The following is an 18,530-nucleotide window of genomic DNA, read 5'->3' on the forward strand; positions in this document are numbered from 1 at the left end:
AAACAATCTAGGGAAGCAGTTTTTCATTGTAAATATAATTTCTTCTTTCTTATCTTTCTTGTATGTTGTTAGGTAGAAGATTTTGCAGTCTTTCTTGAAAGGGTTCTTAAAGATTCTTCTCATCTTTTGGAAAATATAATCAGGAATTTTAAAAAGCTAGTAAATCACTGTTATGAAACTGCTTCCTACCATTAACTGTTAGGCCATCTACACATGGAGCTACTCATTAGTAATTGATTGGTAACTGAAGTTTCTGACCGATTACTTGAGTATCACTTCCTGTGTATTTCAATGGAAAGCCACACACGGCGCTACCAGTTAGTAATCTGTTAGTAACTAGTTTGTAACCAGTTCTAGGTGACTCGCAGAGCCAGTCATCAGCGAGTTTAGTTTCTCAGTTCCCAGTGATCAAGTGCCTTCGATGGCGAGCGAACAAGTTTTCAACATAAAGTTAGTGGGAGAAATTGAAAAACACTCCGTACTGTACAATTGTACGCTGAAGGATAATGCATGAAAGGACATTACGAAGAAAGTATGGAATTATTGTCTAAGCTTTTAAATTTTTTGTAAAAATAAAGTTCACTTATCTTACCTGAGAGTTATTAGCACTCTTTCCTCAGCACTCGCACATTCCCTCATATTTGTATTTCGCTGTCGAATGGCAGGAGCACCAAGTCCATATAACTGCATTTGGTCATACGATAAAAATAAAAATAAATTTAGCATTCGTTTGTTTGAACTCCTTTACTGGTATGAATAATCTGCAGTGGATGTTCTTTTCAAGATATGGGTGAACCCAATACCTTCTTCTATTGTTTCTCATGAAATAATGAAACACAATCATGTCCTCTTCGTCACTAGAGTCAGTGGTTGACATCTAGCAAAGTTAAGAAGCGATCTAGCGAGTCCACACCAAGCTTTACAAATGGCTAATCAGGAAGAATCCGCCACCGTACAGTAGCTTCGTGTGTGGAGCCGAGTCACTATTCAGTTACTAACCAGTTTGTGACCCCGGTTACAAATCAGTCACGTTTTTAATGAGTAGCTCCATGTGTAGAGGACCTTAATAGTAATTGTACACAAACTTAATTAATAAATCACCCATACATGCCACAGTTCTGCTTAACTGATATTATCCTAATAGCTGTAGAATCTCAAATATTGGTAAACTATCAAATAGTACATTCCGAGTTGATTGGATTCTTTTGTATATTGACAGAGGTACCGTACCCCTTCGAGAAGTCGATCTCGCAGCGCAACTCCCCCTCACTGGAAGCAGGCTCAGCAGCGTACCATCAAGTTGAGTGACTATGAGGTAAGACTTTCATTGTTGCATGGCATTAATCATTCTCAACATTATCATAAAAATTAAGGTTTTTATTTTACTTATTTGTTTATTTATATACGGTATATATATTTTTAAAGGAGTATTTTACCTTACAAGATACTTTTACAACCTTACAATGGTCCCTACTATTACAGAGGCATTTGATAGATGGAATAAAAATCATTCAAACGATATTTTCTCTGTCTGTCTCTCTCTCTCTCTCTCTCTCTCTCTCTCTCTCTCAGTGTATATCTACAAAAGATCAGCATTTGCAATATCACGTCTGCATAGTCACCCTGAAGAATGCCAAGGGCGGGGTTTGGCCTGCAATGAAGAAAATCCAACTGATCTCGGAATGTAATCTTCAAGTTTTTAGCTGTTGAACATAAGATTGAAATTTATGAAAACACTATAATATTCCCGAAAAAGAAAACAGTTTATTAATAACAGCATGACACACTATGCTGTGATGGGACTAACCATTTACCCATTATTTTGGTTTTGAGCAGATAAAACGTGTAGGTTCCTTAAATACCTACATACTAATGGCCACCATTTACTAAAAGTTAGTTATTGGAAAATTAGAATAGGCTTGTATTTTAACTGAATATATGAGGTATATTCATACCATATTTCAGCTAAACTGGTCCAGTACTTCAGCATGATTAAGGAAGAAATGAAGAGCATCTCATTTTCATTTACTGTGTGATTTTTAAAAAACGATTTAGCAGATATATTTTTAGATCAGTTTGAAGCATTACTTAGCAGAATGTATCCACTGAGTAGTTCCACACCTCTTATAATTAAATCATTAAAAACTGAGTCTAACCATTGTTGCCTTGTTCTCCCTCAAATTCCCTCACCCTCAAAAGCCCTGTCCATTATTCTCATAGGTAATCTGGCCTCCATTCACGTCACATGATCACACCGCTGAAGCTGGTTAATGTGTACAGCTCCAAGTTTATTTCTAACTTAGACTTTATCTCATTTTCAATATCCTTCAGTCATTCTTCTCACCTGTTTACACCAGTGAAGAGGTTTTGGGGCTTTCTGGACCAAAACTCCCTTAGGGTGTAGGATGGAAGGGAAGCTAAGTGAATATTAGGAACCACGGATACTACAAAAGTTTATTTATTAAATAATTTAACTTTAGTAGATAATCTTTGATACAGTCAAAAAAGACTGTGTTTCTGATATCGACTGTGCATTAACGTGAATAAAATTTTGATAAATGTGCTTAATATTTGGCTACTAGCAACCAGTTAAGTGCTTGAATTAATACAGTTGCAAAGACTGAAGTCCGATACTAGAAAGCAACTCTTAATTGCAAAATAATTTACATGATATCAACTTCCAGGTTCATTAGTATTGAGTTCTCAATGTAGGATGCTAAATAGTTTATTATGTCACCTATTCAGTACATTAGAAATTTTAAACATTTAGGAATTTATCATTATTTCCATATGAGACATATTTCGCCCTTCTCCCTTACCTGATGCCTTGAGGTCGTACTATGACTGATGATGCCCTCAAACAAGGGCAAAACATGTCTCATTTGGAAATAATGATAAATTTCTAATGTATTGATTAGGTGACATAATAAACTATTTAGCATCCTACATATAGTATCTTCAATATGGATCAATAATGATATTTGTCACTTGCAATTGAGTTCTCAATATAAAGAGAACACATGCAACCTTGACAATTTATTATCATACAAAAGGAAAAATTAAGAAAAGTGTAAAGTGCTATAATAATGACTAATAAATTTGAAAAAGGTTACAGTAATGTATAAATCAAATAGAAAAATTCTCCAAAACATGAAGGAGAGAAGAGTTGCAAAAGCCATCACAGTTAAATGCTCAAAATATCAGCAAGACTCTTCTTTTCCATTTAAAAAAGACTTCTCAGAAGTATGAATGAAAATCAAACCCATTGTCCATTTCATGTTCAGGCCCTGAACAGAACAGTCTTCAGGCTTCCAAGGTTGCTACATGCAGTTGAAGAATGCCAATTCAAGGCAGGAACTTGTCAAAGCTCTATCCGATAAAGAACAGAAGTAGGAACATGCCCTTCTGTCATAATGTAGGCATACCTGCCAACTTCCCCGATTCAGGCGGGAGACTCTCGATTGTGCCTCGTCCAGCTTGCACATTGAGGTCTCCCATGATTATCACTTCTGCATTGCTGATTACTTCCTTGAGGGTCTCGAAGAACTCCTCTATATTTTGCTCCTCATTTTCAGTTTGAGGTGCATACACTTTTTAAGTCTTTCACTCCTTTTGTCCTCAGTCGTTCTCTGATTATTCTCTCACTAACATAGGGTGATATGAATAATAATGAGATGTAGCTCGTGAGACAAGTCTCGAAGGAGGATTGAGACGGAAGTCACTTGCGAGACAGACCTCGTCATGTACATAGGTGGTTTGAAAAGTTCTCGGAATGTACTAGAATTAAGTATCTTACCTCAGGGGAACTGCTTTTATTTTTCAACATAGTCTCCCTGTAGACTAATGCATTTGGTCCAGCGATGTTCCAATGCCTTGATCCCATCTCGAAAATGAGATTCCTCCAGGCCTGCAAAATAACTCTCCAATTCGGCTGTCAGTTCTTCCCTTCTAGAAAATCTCCGTCCACCGAGGAAAATTTTCAGCTTGGGGAATACATGAAAGTCTGATGGTGCAAAATCAGGTGAATAAGGTGGATGTGGCAACAATTCGTACCTCAGTTCATGAAGTTTTGCCACGGCAATAACACTTGTGTGCGGCAGAGCATTGTCCTGATGAAAGATGACCTTTTTCCTTGCCAAATCAGGCATTGTTTCCCGTATCTTTTCCTGTAGTTGGTCTAGGAGGTTTCCATAGTATTGCCCCGTGATTGTTTGGCCAGTAGGAAGATAATCTATCAGCAGAATGCCTTTTGCATCCCAGAAAACTGAGGCCATGACGTTTCTGGCCGAACGCACTGCCTTTGCTTTCTTTGGTGGTGGTGAATCAGCATGTTTCCACTGCTTTGACTGCTGTTTTGTCTCTGGGGTATAGCAGTGGACCCAAGTTTCATCTGTAGTCACAAACCGGTGCAAAAAGTCTTGTTGGTTGCACTGAAAACGGGCCAGACTTCGTTCGGACATTTCCAATCTGGTGCGTTTGTCCAATGTCAAGAGCCACGGCACCCATCTTGCGGATAATTTTTTCATACCCAATTCTTTGGATAAAATATAATACACCCATTCAGAAGACATCCCTACAGCTTCAGCAATCTTCCGCACTTTCAGTCAACGATCCTCCATGACCATTTTATGCACTTTTGCGATAAATTCTGGGGTCGTAACACTTTTTGGCCGTCCACTACGCGGATCATCATCCAAGCTCTCCCGACCAAATTTAAACTCGCTGGTCCACTTGGCAACAATTGAAAATGAGGAGCAGTGTCTTCGAGTGTGTTCTGAAAGTTGGCATGAATTTCCTTTGCTTTCATACCTTTCTTCACAAAGTACTTAATCACTGCTCGAATCTCAGTTTTTTTCCATTGTCACAAATCACTACGCGGGAACAACAACAAAGAGTCGTCACTACCACACTCCTGCAGCTAGAGCACTGACACGCCACGTGTTCACTCACAAAGGATGTGCGATTATTGCGCGGGAACTTCGTTGCTCTAGCACTGACATCTAGCGGTGATTCCGAGAACTTTTCAAACCGTCCTCGTATATGAATAAAGTTTTCGTTTCCCACTAACAAGGTGTCTCCTTCTGCTCGAGATAAGTCTCGCACACTAGCTCTGGTGTCTGTCAGCTGACCCTGTAGCTGTGTAAACAAACTTAACCTAATAAGAGAAGAATTGTAAGTATCCCATGCTCTGCCTATGTCCTTTAAATTTCTTTTGACTTAGTTTAATTCAAAAAAATGGCAATGGAGGAAGAAAGTGCGAATTTTCAGGCTTGTTTTATTGATATTTTGATTTTCACAAAATCTCAACTTCCCAAAAAGTGCAGAAGGAAATCCACCGCAATGTGTCGCATATGTGACCGTTAATAGTTGCAATTCTTGTTTTATTTTCCACCTAATTCAATACATAAAACTGTTTATTGTTTCTAGGACATTTTATTACAATACAAACATTAACAGGGACATGTTTCGCTCGTTATATTGAGCATTTCTCAGCCTTTTTAAATGATTATCTCAAGGTTGAGTCTTTACATTGAACCTTCTTATAATTAATTTGTTCGTTGAAATTGTTTTACATCCATAAAATATTACGACTAAATAACACATAATTAAAAATAATTAACATTTAAAATATATCTGTGGTGGACTAGACATTGACCATAAAATACTGATGTCCAAGTCATAGTAATGTTCTAAACAACTGTAAGATCTGGCTTATTTTTTTTCCGTAGGTTCCCAGTTTTTTCTAACATTATTTAGTGTTAAGTTATTTTTCTAAGTTAAATGTCCTGTTTGAAATTAGTGACATTAGAAGATTAAACTTGCGATGTTTTCTCCTTCGTTGTATTTTCGTTTTAGTTGAGAAACCACAACATTATTAAAAAATGGCGCATTGAAGGTTTACAGGATACGTCATACTAGTAGTTTTCACCGATCTTCATCTGATTTGAGTCAGCCTACTGTCTCAGTACTGCAACAGACACAGCTAGACATTTAAGCGTGGAGAAAAAAGGAAAAAAGGGGGGGATACATTCATCCACAAATGTTGCAGTAAAATCAATACACCAACAACTAAACATCATTTATTTAGTGTCCCTTTTAACCACGCTTCAATAATAAACACATCAGCATAAAAATAGGCTGACTCAGGTCTCCCCTCACCCCGCATTCCATTACTAGCAGTCGATTTGCTTGGCACCTTGACATAGTGAACATATGATTACATAACTGCAATCTGATCAACATAAAGCGAGTCGCATATTCAGTTTATCCTTTGTACTTTATATTCAATGTTGTATTATCTCTTCATAGTTTCTTTAACTTTTTTTCTTTGCCTTGTGCCACAAAATTTTATTTATCAACCGCCTGCTTGTTCTGTGTTGGCATTAATCACAATTATTTTTACTTCTAGAAATTCTAAGTTTCTTCTAATGTTGTTGTGCATTTACATAAAGAACATTCTTCAGGAAAGCATAATACGACTACTTCATTCAAATGCAAAATAATACACTACCTGATCAAAAGTATCCGGGCATCATACCTGCGTCAATATCCCCCCTGTAACTTGAAACAATTTCCCCACTTTGTCACACTCTCTTGGTATAGATGTTGATTCCCATAGGGAATCTGAAATATTTGTTCCAAATGAGTAAATTTATAATACCAATATAAATGGTCCATTATGGGACATTATAAATTTTCCAGCTAACTCATTTCTGGTTGCCAGCGTTTCACCCCCGTGTGCTAGGCTGGAGCCATCAGTTGGTACCTAGCACACCTACCAAGACGCTGGCTAGAGCATACCGTGGAGGCAACTGCGTAGGCTAATTGTAGCCACCGGCAGTGCCAATGCACTATGAGAGACTTATCAGAAATTGATGCCTGCTTGGCCATCAGATATGTTGATTCCCATAGGGAATCTGAAATATTTGTTCCAAATGAGTAAATTTATAATACCAATATAAATGGTCCGTTATTGGACATTATAAATTTTCCAGCTAACTCATTTCTGATTGCCAGCGTTTCACCCCCGTGTGCTGGGCTGGGCTCATCAGTTGGTACCTACCACACCTACCAAGACGCTGGCTAGTGCATACCTTGGAGGCCACTGCGTAGGCTCTCTTGGTCCACACCATTTAACCACACACAGACTACCTCATTCACACAGCCCTCTTGTTGGCACTGTCGAAGTCCACAATTCGCAGCCCGGTGGTTCCATCGGGGACCACCACCTTCCCATGGCGGGTCCGCTGGGTCCGGTCCGATCGATGGTATCTTCGTTCCTGGTGGTGGTGATCCACAGGTCCCCACGTGGCATTCTAAGCTCTTCTGGCTTTCCTCTCATTCGTACCTTGATGTTCTGTCAGGTGGCACCCTCGTTTGGTGGTTGTCGGTTCGGACCCCATTGGTTCTCTGTCTCGTAGAGAGGGTCCCACTGGCTATGTCATTGCCATCGCTGCCTCTATCTCCATGGACATCGTCTGAGCCTCCCCATAGTTCTGCTCCATGCTGAACATCCTCCCTGGACAGTTCACGGTGCCGTGGAGCTTACTGTGGCTGTCGAGCGCCTTGCTCCATTTCTTACTACCACTCCTACTCCATTTCGCTTTCCCTCATCATTTCCTATCCAGTACAACCGAAAACCATTCTGCAGCTCTCTTGTACCCTCACCCCTCCACTTAGTCTCTGCCAGCCCTAGTACATCCAGTTTTCTTCTTTCCATCATGTCTAAACCTCTTCTACTTTCCCGGTCAATGTTTGTATATTCATTGTGCCAGTTCGTAATCCTGTTCCTCGCCAGGGTCGTCTGTTACATCCGTACAGCTTATCGTTCCTTGTTTCCTTGAAAGCGAGTTAACCTTTTAAGTGCTGAGTTACTAATTGACTGTTTGGTACCTCAGTGCTGAGTTTTTCATTCGTATGTAAAAAAAATTGTAGAAGCCTCAATTTTTAACTTATCAGTTCGGTGATTACCTTACAATGTTTATAAATGTTGGTTGTTTATAAATCTAAATGCAAATGGAAAATCCTACACTTATGTTCAATATTATTTTGAGAGAAAACAAAATTACACTTATGTCCTCATGCGTGCATTATTTTTATACAAAGTAAAGAGTCCAAATTAATATTATTTCTGACAATCTGTAAGCAACTACTACATGTAAGTTCTTAGAAGTATATAAGTTGATATTTTAAAATATTTTCCTAACCTGGAATGTGGTGATAATTAAATGTTTTCTACTGGTTTTTTGTGATGACAATTTTTTCAACTATCTGCACCAACTCCACTGGGACAAAAGTTTCAAAAAGTCAATAATTTTCGGGTTGTCATCAAACACTACTTGGCCCTCAGAGCCTGTCACAGTTACCTGAATCTCTGGTGAAGAAAAGTAATCCATCCGCCACGAAAATAGTGATAAAATAGCTTTTGTACTCGCTGTGTTTTTCTTCGTTTTGAAGGAGGCTCTGTTTCTCTCTCACATACAGTATTTTCGGCACTCTATCACTCTCACTTTCGAAATCGTTTAACAATTCATTAAAATGATCATCTCCATCATCACTTTCCAGTGTGGATAATAACTGAAAGATTCTGTGATCCAAAATAACATCGCTGCAAGATCAAATAGATTGTTGTTCCGCCATGTTTGTTTACATCACAGATGAACTCCACAGATGTTTACAAAAAGCTCTGTAAGTTACTTCGCAAAGCTATAATCTCTGATCATTTAGTTCTACATAATGCCCAACAGATGGTAGAACATGTCAGAGATCAAATTTGCACTCAAAAGTGAACCGGGAAACTTTAAAAAATTTAAATTCTCGCGCACCATCTATAGACGGGCGTAGCAGTGGTGGACTGGCCGCGTCAGCCCGTCTATAGGCGGGTGTAGCACTCATCGGGTTAATATCCATCACCGGCTTGCTGGGCCTGTCGTGACTTCACCAGAGCCCCGTTTGCTGCCATCTTTTTCAGGATTCCTGTAGGGCCTTCACAGCTACCGTAGCGGTCTCGGGGCCCACACAGTCCCCACTGTATTTCACCCCCACAGGCTATTACAATGCTAAAAAGAGAAAGATGTTCCACCTATTCAATACAGTAACACTGTTGCACGAATCAATGTAGCAACATATTTAATTTGTTATGGGACCGGTTTCGACGTTTGTCCATGTCATCATCAGCCTACACAAAGAAGGCAAGAAGTCAACACAATTTTAACACTTATGACACTTTTCTTGAATTAAAAACAGAAGTTCATGTAGAGGTTCTTGAGCACTTGCTCACAAATTACAGAAAACTGATAGAAGAATTCTTAGAACAATCTATATATATAAAATAAGAGTTTTGTCTGTACATTGCTCAGAATTAGAAAAAAAATGGTATTTCTGTATCGGTCATGTCTACAGTAACAAGGAAATGCACTTTTTTCTTTTCCGTAATTTCTGTCTGTCTGTCTGTCTGTCTGTCTGTCTGTCTGTCTGTCTGTCTGTCTGTCTGTCTGTCTGTCTGTCTGTCTGTCTGTCTGTCTGTCTGTCTGTCTGTACACGCATTACGAGAAAAGGGCTGAAGAGAATTTCATGAAAATCGGTATGTAAAGTCGGGGAATTAGTCGCTACAATCTAGGCCATAAATAATTTTATTCGCACTGAGTGAAATGGTAGTTTAGGGGAAGGCCTAAAATGTAATTTTCAAATATTTATGTTATTAGTGGTCGTATCTTAATTAAAATCAGTAGGCAAAGTCAGGGAACAAGTCTCTATAATCTAGGCTGTAAATAGTATTGACGCTGAGAAAAACGGTAGTTGAGGGGAGGCCTAAAATTTAAAATCAGTAGTTTAGGGGAAGGCCTAAAATTTAAGTCTCAAATATTTATGTTATAAGCGGTCCTATCTTAATGAAAATCGGTATACAAAGTCGGGGAATAGTTCGCTATAATCTAGCCCATACATAATTTTATTCACGCTGATTGAAATGGTAGTTTAGGGGAAAGCCTTCAATTTTATTCTCAAATATTTATGTTACTAATGGTCGTATCGATAAATACTACATAACTAAAGTTATATAGAATTAAATTAGAATTAAATTTTCAATCATTTATCTCTTATACATTGTTATCGTCCCGGCTATGATCGCAGAGATATTCATGAATTTGGATTTTTGTTACTAAGTCCATATGAGCGCCGAGTCACGAGAAAATAGGTAAACCGTACTTAATAAAAATCAGTATGTAAAGTCGGAGAATGAGGAACTACAGTCTGCGGTAAAATATAATTTTATAAAACGCCCTAATATCGCAGACTCAAAAGAAAACTAAATGTGAAGGGCTACAATAAAGAAAGTTCATAAAATTGATCAACAATCACATTTCATCAACCATTGTTTGTTGTGATGTGTTTTGTGTCTTCTGTTGACACTTATCTCCGATAGACAGGATTACTGCTGCGTGCCGAGTTTTTTAAAATTTGCTTTACGTCGCACCGAAACAGATTGGTCTTATGGCGACGCTAGGATAGGAAAGGGCTAGGACTGTGAAGGAAGCGACCTTGGCCTTAATTAAGGATCAGCCCCAACATTTTTCTGGTGTGAAAATGGGAAACCACGGAATACCATCTTCATGGCTGCCCACAGTGGGGTTTGAATCCACTATCTTCCGGATGCAAGCTCACAGCTGTGCACCCCTAACCACACGGCCAAATCGCCCGGTCGTACTGAGTGTAACAGCCTACCTGAATATTTGCGGGAAGTAGCTGGGAAGTTAGATAACTTTCTTCTTTAGGATGCCATTCCTCTGGTTCATATTTATTTATTATTAAATAAATCTCTGGTTCATAAATTTGCTGATACTACTGGTACGTAACACATTGGTTCATCATAGTATTCCAGCTATTCAGTCCCTAATCTGAGGATTGATTGGAATGATCAGTGTGCATATTTCACGGAATAATGGCAGAGGAGTATTCACTGTTGTCTGCGGCCTGGTCATTCCAGCTGTGGAACTTTGGACTGTTAGATCGGCACTGTAGTACTGTTTGTTAAAATTGAGAAAATGTTCAGTTTTTTTATTCGATCGAGTATTTTATATGATAACATTGCACTTAGTCGCTACATTCCTACTGGCGTTTTTTTAATGACGTATGTTGCCTGGCCGAAGCGGTAAAGGCATACTCGGTTCGCCCGGAAGGACGTGGGTTCGAATTCCCGTCAGGAAGTCGTAAAATTTAAGAAACTACGTTTCCACTTCCGAAGGTGCACATGGTCCTGAAGTTCACTCAGCCTACATCAAAAATGAATACCAGGTTAATTTCTGGGGAGTGGGGGCAAAGAAGGCCAGGCGTAGAGCTAACCACTCTACCCCACCAAGTGCCGAGGTTACGGTTAGTGGAAGCCTTTACCTTTCACCCCTCCAAGGGCCTTCATTGCCTGTACGGAGATGACTCTCTCTCTCTGATGTTGACTTCAGTTAGGAAAACCACAAAGTCAGTCTTTCTAAGAATCCCGTAGCGAAGCACGGGTAAATCAGCTAGTTATTAATTAAAAACACCAAGTTGATGGACAGTGGAGATTGTTGCCTAACAACATTGTCTATCATGAATGTGAATCAATAAAATCTACAGTGTGTAAAAGAAGAATTTCCTTTTTCTGCACATATCAAGATTACCAGACGCCAGGATATTGAAACAACTATTTGATTACTTTTTGAAAAATAAAATCAATAATAATTGGTTCAAAGAAGTTCAGGATGATTTGGAAGAATTGGGTATAACTCGGCAACAAATCAAAGACAGAAAAGAGAAGAGGATTTTGAAGAACAAAAGCATAAGTCCCAAACTAAAAACAGTTGTACGGAAACAATATACTATATCAGACACACGAAGGGCTTCCAGGTCGGAGAGGATGAGAAAGTTCTGGGAGAAGAAAAAGAAGAAATTAACTCAAATGTATTTAAGTGCTCCAATGTGGGCGTAAAATATGTAAATAATAATAAAAAATTAGCAGTGCTCTCAATAATGGAGAAATAAATTAAAAATATATATTCGAAAAATTAATATTTTAACTGGTGTGCAGGTCATTATCACGCCCGTCCACGTCTGGGCTGATAAAATAAGCTGATAAGCGGTGAGCCCGGAAGTGGTGGAAATCAGCCGGTCAGTACCTTGACTATCTGAATCACACTTACAGCACTGATAAGCTGCATTACATAACATTGACTGTGTCTGTGCCATAATTTTGTAACTAGGGAAATCTCATTAATCGACGATGTGCTAGTGGTTTCCGGATTAGTTCGTAATTCGGGCATTCCCTTTGATTGCTTCATAACTCCATCTAGTTCACTACCAGTCATTCACAGTTTGAATTAGCAGTGAGACGGATCATAGTGTTCTTGTACGTTCAGTATGTGCAGTTGTATATTGTTATTCAGTGAAGACATTAACGTTGTTACAATATGCCTAGAGTAGCTCAGTCAACCAGTTTAAAATTGAAAAGTTACGTATCAGAATTTAAAGAAGATGGTTTATCAACTGACAGTAAGATATTATTTTGTAATTTGTCATTGTACAGTGACATCTACTCAAAGGTTCCTTGTGCAACAGCACGTTTCAACCAGTAAACACCAAGCTAATAAACAACAAGATTCCATGCAGAGACAGTTGTTTCTGACACAACCAGCAACTTCCAGTGTAACGTCCAAGTTCAACACCGATCTCTGCTGTGCTCTCATCTCTGCTGACATACCTCTCTTCAAACTGAATAATCAGTGCTTCAGGGAATTCCTCAAGAAATATACTAAATGATCCATCCCGGATGAGTCAACGTTCAGAAAAACGTACTGTTCAGCCATATAGGATGAAACTGTTCAGAAGATAAGGCAAGAGATTAAAGACGGTCCAATTTGGGTTTCGATTGATGAGACAACAGACAAATTGTCAACGTAATCATTGGTTTGTTAAGCAAAGATTGTTGTAAACGGATGCTCTTACACTGTGATGTTCTAGAAAAGTGTGATAACAAAACTATAGCAAAACTGTTCAATGAGGGTACGGGCATCCTCTGGCCACAGGGCGTTAAGTATAATGAAGTGTTATTTTTTATTAGCGATGGCACACCTTTTATGATAAATGGCAGAGAAGCATTGTGTGTTGTATATCCTAAAATGACTCATTTAACATGTGTTGCACATGCCTTTCATCGTGTGGTAGAAGTGGTAAGAGGCAGTTTCCCCAAAGTAGATTTAATGTCCTCAGTGAAAAAGGTTTTTCTCAAAGCCCACAGAAGAGTTCATCTTATGAAAGAAATGTACCCAGAGATTCCATTGCCGCCTAAGCCGATTCTAACTAGGTGGGGTACGTGGCTGCAAGTGGTTGAATATTATGTTGAATATATAGACTGTCAGATAAAAAAAAATTAGATTTATGGCTTTTCAGGCGTTTGCTCAATTAACCAGCGTTTTGTCTTAGGTCTGACATTAGACTCATCAGAGTGGGCTGTGTCAGACCCTACCCACTGACGCTGGAGTGTATGCAGGTGGTTTTTTTTTTTTTTTTTTTACGGGGGGCCCCCGTAGCCCGCTCACCCGCCGTGACCATCGACTCAATCTACATGGCCTCCGACATGCTATTAATTTCTAAGTAGAAAAGAGATAGCTGGGTAGAGTGGGAAGTGATACAAGGAGTATCTGTCTGTTTCCATGTCAGACACGTTACCATGCGAGATTGTGTTAGGTATATGGTGTTGAAGTATGGTATTGGAGGGTCAGGGAAAAACCACATAGGCAGAAAGAAGAAAGAGCCTACATGTAAAACCTGACTTCTTTTGATAGCACATGCAAGGATGTGGACTGGAGATAGACCAGAGGTTGTGTTAGTTAGGAATGTGTGTCATGCAAACATAACCTTTTCCTTGCCATTTTCTGTTATTATGGGGGTCAGTCCTTCTTGTCGCTAGCGTCTTGGCTCTGGGCCACAGGTTTGTCCCATTGCCCAGCTGCCAGCAGTCCCTGGTGCCAAGTCTCCTTTTGGAGAGGGGGGAGTTAAAGCCAAGCCTTACACGATGCAAGGGGCTATCTTCTTCTGTCTGTCGATGTCCCTCTGTGCGGTGTTGTTGGAACACACTTGTCTCTGCAACAATTTGTACATATATACATTTAAACTTTAGAGTGCGGGCTGCTTTCTTCCGCTCTCGTGTCCTGTAAAACAAGTAAATCGTATAATGAAAAGATATTAAATGATATTATCAGGGGTGCGTTAACTGTCCACTCCCTTGTCGTTGGCGGGGGGCGGGGGTGGATTGGGTCGTCCCTTATTATGGCTGAGATGCCTTCGTCATGATGTATTTCTTCTCTCAATCCTCTCTCGCTTGATTCCCTGTGGTGGCTATATCTGCAACATAACAACATAACAGCATAACAATAGTAATAGTACGGTTAACATCATATAGGATAGAGGTGGACATATGTACATATATATAAAGTGTTTGCAGTGTGGTTTGTGTGCGTAGTATTCAGTGGAGCGGTGTAGTGGTTTGGTGTCACCTTAAGAGCGAGGGTGGTTTTGGCCCCCCAGCCTCCTAACCCTGTGGCTGAACAGAATGTGTTTCGGCGTGGGGTATTTTGTGTATAGGTCGACTTCATAGCGTCCGATTCCACTGACAAGTGGGTTGACCTTACTACCCCATGACTTCGTGTACATTCGGAGTGTTTGTTTTCGTATGTGTTGCCTTATCGAGCTGACTTTCGCAATACAGCGTAGTTGGCATATTGGCGTGTCGTACGGGAGTCTAGCCGCTGCTCGAATGCATTTGTTTTGTATTAGTTCCAGCTTATCCAGATTCGTCATAGCAGTGTAGCCCCAGGCGAGGGCTGCGTACGTTATTATTGGCCTAATTAGGGCCTTGAACATGTTGATTGCTACTCTCTTGTTAATACTGGATCTTTTATTCAGTATGGGATAGAGCTGTGACAGTCGTGCGTGTGTTTTCCGCTGGATCTCTTTAATGTGATATAGCATGGTTAGTTTTCTATCTAGGACTACTCCTAGATATTTGACCTTGTCGTGCCATGCTATATCTCGATTGAATAGTTTGAGCAGTTTTATATTGGCTGGCCTGTGTGTGCGTCTGTTCTTCCTAGTGAACATCACAGCTTGGCATTTGTCAACGTTGACCTTGATGCGCCATTTGGTTAGCCAGGGCTCGAGGGTTCGCAGTGCTACTTGTAGTCTCTTTCGGGTGCATGCTAGCTGAGGGTGTTGTACTGTGATAGCAGTGTCATCCGCGTAGAGGTGCGTGTTAGTGAGTTCCACTGTCGGCATGTCATTCGTAAATACAATGAACAGGATTGGTCCTATTAGTGACCCTTGGGCTACGCCCGCCGTGATCGGTCGCGTGCTTGACAGTGTGTTATGAATGTCTACTTGGAACTCTCGTCCTTCCAGGTATGATTTAATTAATCTTATGTACCGTGGGTGGAATTCGAGGTCTATTAATGTCGCTAATAGGCCTTCGTGCCAGACTTTATCGAATGCCTTCTGGATATCAAGGAATACCGTGCCTGTGTCCCTCAGTTTGTTTAGTCCGATGGTCACTTGTTCTAGGACCCGGGTAAGCAGTTGCGGGGCAGAGTGGCCGTTCCTAAAACCGAATTGTTCATTTCTAATGATTCCTCTTTCCTTGATATGTGCTATTAGCCTTTTCAGCAGTATTTTCTCGAATACTTTGCTGAGGGCGTCCAGGAGACTGATGGCCTGTAATTATTAGGGTTTGATTTGTCCTTGCCTGGTTTGCCAAATACAAGGAATCTCGCTTTCTTCCACTGTTCCAGATAATACTGCAATTGGAACATTGCATTGTATATTTTAGTGAGTAGTGCGAGGGCTTTCGGAGTTAGCTTTTTGATTATTATGTTCTGAATCTCGTCTGGGCCGGGTGCCTTCTTCGGGTTAAGGTGATATATTATCCACTTAATTTCGTGGATATTAGTCGTCTTAACCTCGGGCTTAGGTGCGTTTGCTAGGAATTCCGCTACCTTGGCCTCTGTTTGCCTAATGTAGGCGGGGTCTAACGGTTCGTCATTGGGTGTAAAGGCCTCTTCCAGTGAGTCGGCAATCACCTCGGCTTTTTCTTGGTTTTCGTATACTGGTCCATTAGGTCCCTTAATTGTTGGGATCACGTGTGGTTCTCGCGTGAAATATCTCACTAAGTTCCATACCGGTCTGGTATTAGTGTCAAACGTTCTCAGTTTGTTATTCCAGATCCGCGACCTATACTCCATTAGTTCGGTTTCAATTTCAACTCCGAGTTCATTTTTACGTATCCGGTCTTCATCGCGGTGGTATCGGGCCCATTTGCGCTTGTGTTGGTTGCGCTGGCATATTAGATCTTTAATGTGGGCTGGTATTTCGATGTTAGTGTGTTGTTTAGGTTTGTGTACCGGGATACTCGCAGTTGTGGCTGCCTGAATCGCATTTATGAGTGTCTTTAAGGATTCATCCGTTTGGGCTGGGTTTACTGTTTGTATGTCTTCAGTCCCTTGTAGGAGTGAATTGAGTTTTCTTTCGAATTTACATTTGGCTGTTTTATAGTTGAGTCTATGCTTGGGGTTATTCTCATATTCCTCTGGGTTCGCGTCCAGTGTAAGTAACACTGGTTGATGCCTTGACTTTAGGTCGTTAATGACCTTTATGCTGTGTCTGAGGAATATGTCGGAGTAGGGCTATGTCAAGAATATCATCGACCTGTTCGTATGGCGCTAGGAACGTGGGTTCACTGGGGGCTGTTACCACAGTCCTGGGATAGCATGTGGTTGTACAGCCTTGTGCCGTCTGGGTTAGGCTTCAGGCATCCGCAGCTGGCGTGTTTCGAGTTTAGGTCTCCTCCTAGGATCGTGTTTCGATTTAGCCTTAGTACCGATTCGATGTCTTGTGTGTTAAGATGTTTAGGTCTGGAGTATGCCGATATGACACTGACGAGTGTTCCTCGCACTGGCAAGGCAATTCCGCATGCTTCCAGCTCGACCAGTTCTGGTAAGTCTATTTCCATATGTTTAATGTCCTTCCTTACCAGAACTGCCACTCCTCCGACTCTATTAGCCTTGTCGCTTCTGTGTATTTTGTAGCCTCTTATGGTAAACTTCTTCCCCGGTGGGAGGAAGGTTTCAGTTAGGAGAGCTACGTGTATAGTGTTCGCTGCTAGGAAAGCTTCGAGTTCGTATTTTCTAGACCTGACGCCCTGGCAGTTCCATATTAGAACTCGAAGCTCCTGCGTGTTGTTGTTATTATTATTATTATTATTATTATTATTATTATTATTATTATTATTATTATCGTTATCGTGTTCGTTGGTTTGTTCAGCCATCTAGGGTCAGGATTCGGAGATCGCGTTCGCCAATTCCCCTAGCCATGGGAGTGATAGGGTCACGGCCAGCATTTTGGCTATCATAATTCCAGAGGTTATGATCGCGGTTAAGTTCAAGTTCGGAAAGACTTTTTTCAGAATTTCGTCTATCTTCTCCTTGAACACCCTTCCTGCATGTTCCCTTCTGGCTGTTGCACCTGTGTTAGTGTTTCAGGTGTAGGTGGTGCGATGGTAGTGGCTGGTGTAGTGGTGGGGGCGGTAGTGCGGATGCTGGTTTTCTGTCGGCAGGTATCTTGTGGGGGGTGGAGCTGGCCTGGGGCGGGCCCTCAGGTAGCTCGGTGGAAGCTCGCGTGGACTTAACCTGCCTTTGTTTATTTACATGGGACTGGGCTTTCTTGTTGTTGTTGCTTGAGGTCTTAGCTTGGACGGTGGTGGGGGCTGGTTGGGCTGAGGGCCCGGGGTTGTGTTTACCTTCCGTCCGTACGGGCTTAAAATTTAAAATGCCTCCGCCTGATTGGTGCTGCGTGCCTGAAGGGCCTTGGTTTTGGCCCTTTGTACCTGAAGGGTCAGCAGGACCTGAAGGGTCCTTTTTACCTGAGGGGCCTGGGTTCTTTTTGCGTGAAGGGCCTGCTTGGGCTTTAGGGTTGCCACGCTTCTCATCCTTTGGCCCTTTGCCTTGATGTGTGGCTTCGAAGTCCCTGCGGCTGGGACACTCCTTAAAATTAGCCGCGTTTCCCCCCCGCAGTTGGCGCACTTGGAGTACGCGGGGTCATTGCCGTGGGGGCAGTCGCAGGACAAGTGGGAGGTGGCGCATCTGCGGCATCTGGGCTCTGATCGGCACGCCGCCCCTGGATGGCCATGCCTCTGACACACTTCACATTGGGGGCCAGTGGCTGGGGGGCTATACAGCTCGACCGACACCAGCATTTTCGCGAGGATTTGCATTTTCCGCAGATTGTTCGCTTCTGGGGTATCCGCCACGGCAACTAGGAATAGGTTTTCCCTTGGCTGGCCTATTCCCTGTACGCATCCACACCACAGAGAATGTGGGGATATCCTGTGCTTTCAAGGCAAGCTGGATTTCGTCCGCATTGCTTCCGTTAATGGGGGTCATCACTACGAACCGCTTCATAGTGCTGTTGGGCAATACTTTTACAAAATTAATATTTAGCCCTTTCAGCACCTC

General features: G+C 41.2%; 1 protein-coding gene across 4 annotated transcripts in view; it reads left to right on the forward strand.

Moving 5' to 3' along the window:
- Positions 1-18,530, forward strand: part of Moca-cyp (nuclear cyclophilin protein Moca-cyp) — a 414,025-nt gene that overhangs the window by 332,601 nt on the left and 62,894 nt on the right. For all 4 annotated transcript variants that reach the window (XM_067137906.2, XM_067137907.2, XM_067137908.2 and 1 more), the window contains one exon: positions 1,220-1,315. In XM_067137906.2, the coding sequence (XP_066994007.2) occupies positions 1,220-1,315 (96 nt within the window). The remainder of the gene's footprint in view (positions 1-1,219; positions 1,316-18,530) is intronic.

This window comes from Anabrus simplex, chromosome 1 (genome assembly GCF_040414725.1).
Source record: "Anabrus simplex isolate iqAnaSimp1 chromosome 1, ASM4041472v1, whole genome shotgun sequence".
In the NCBI taxonomy this organism is placed as follows: domain Eukaryota; kingdom Metazoa; phylum Arthropoda; class Insecta; order Orthoptera; family Tettigoniidae; genus Anabrus; species Anabrus simplex.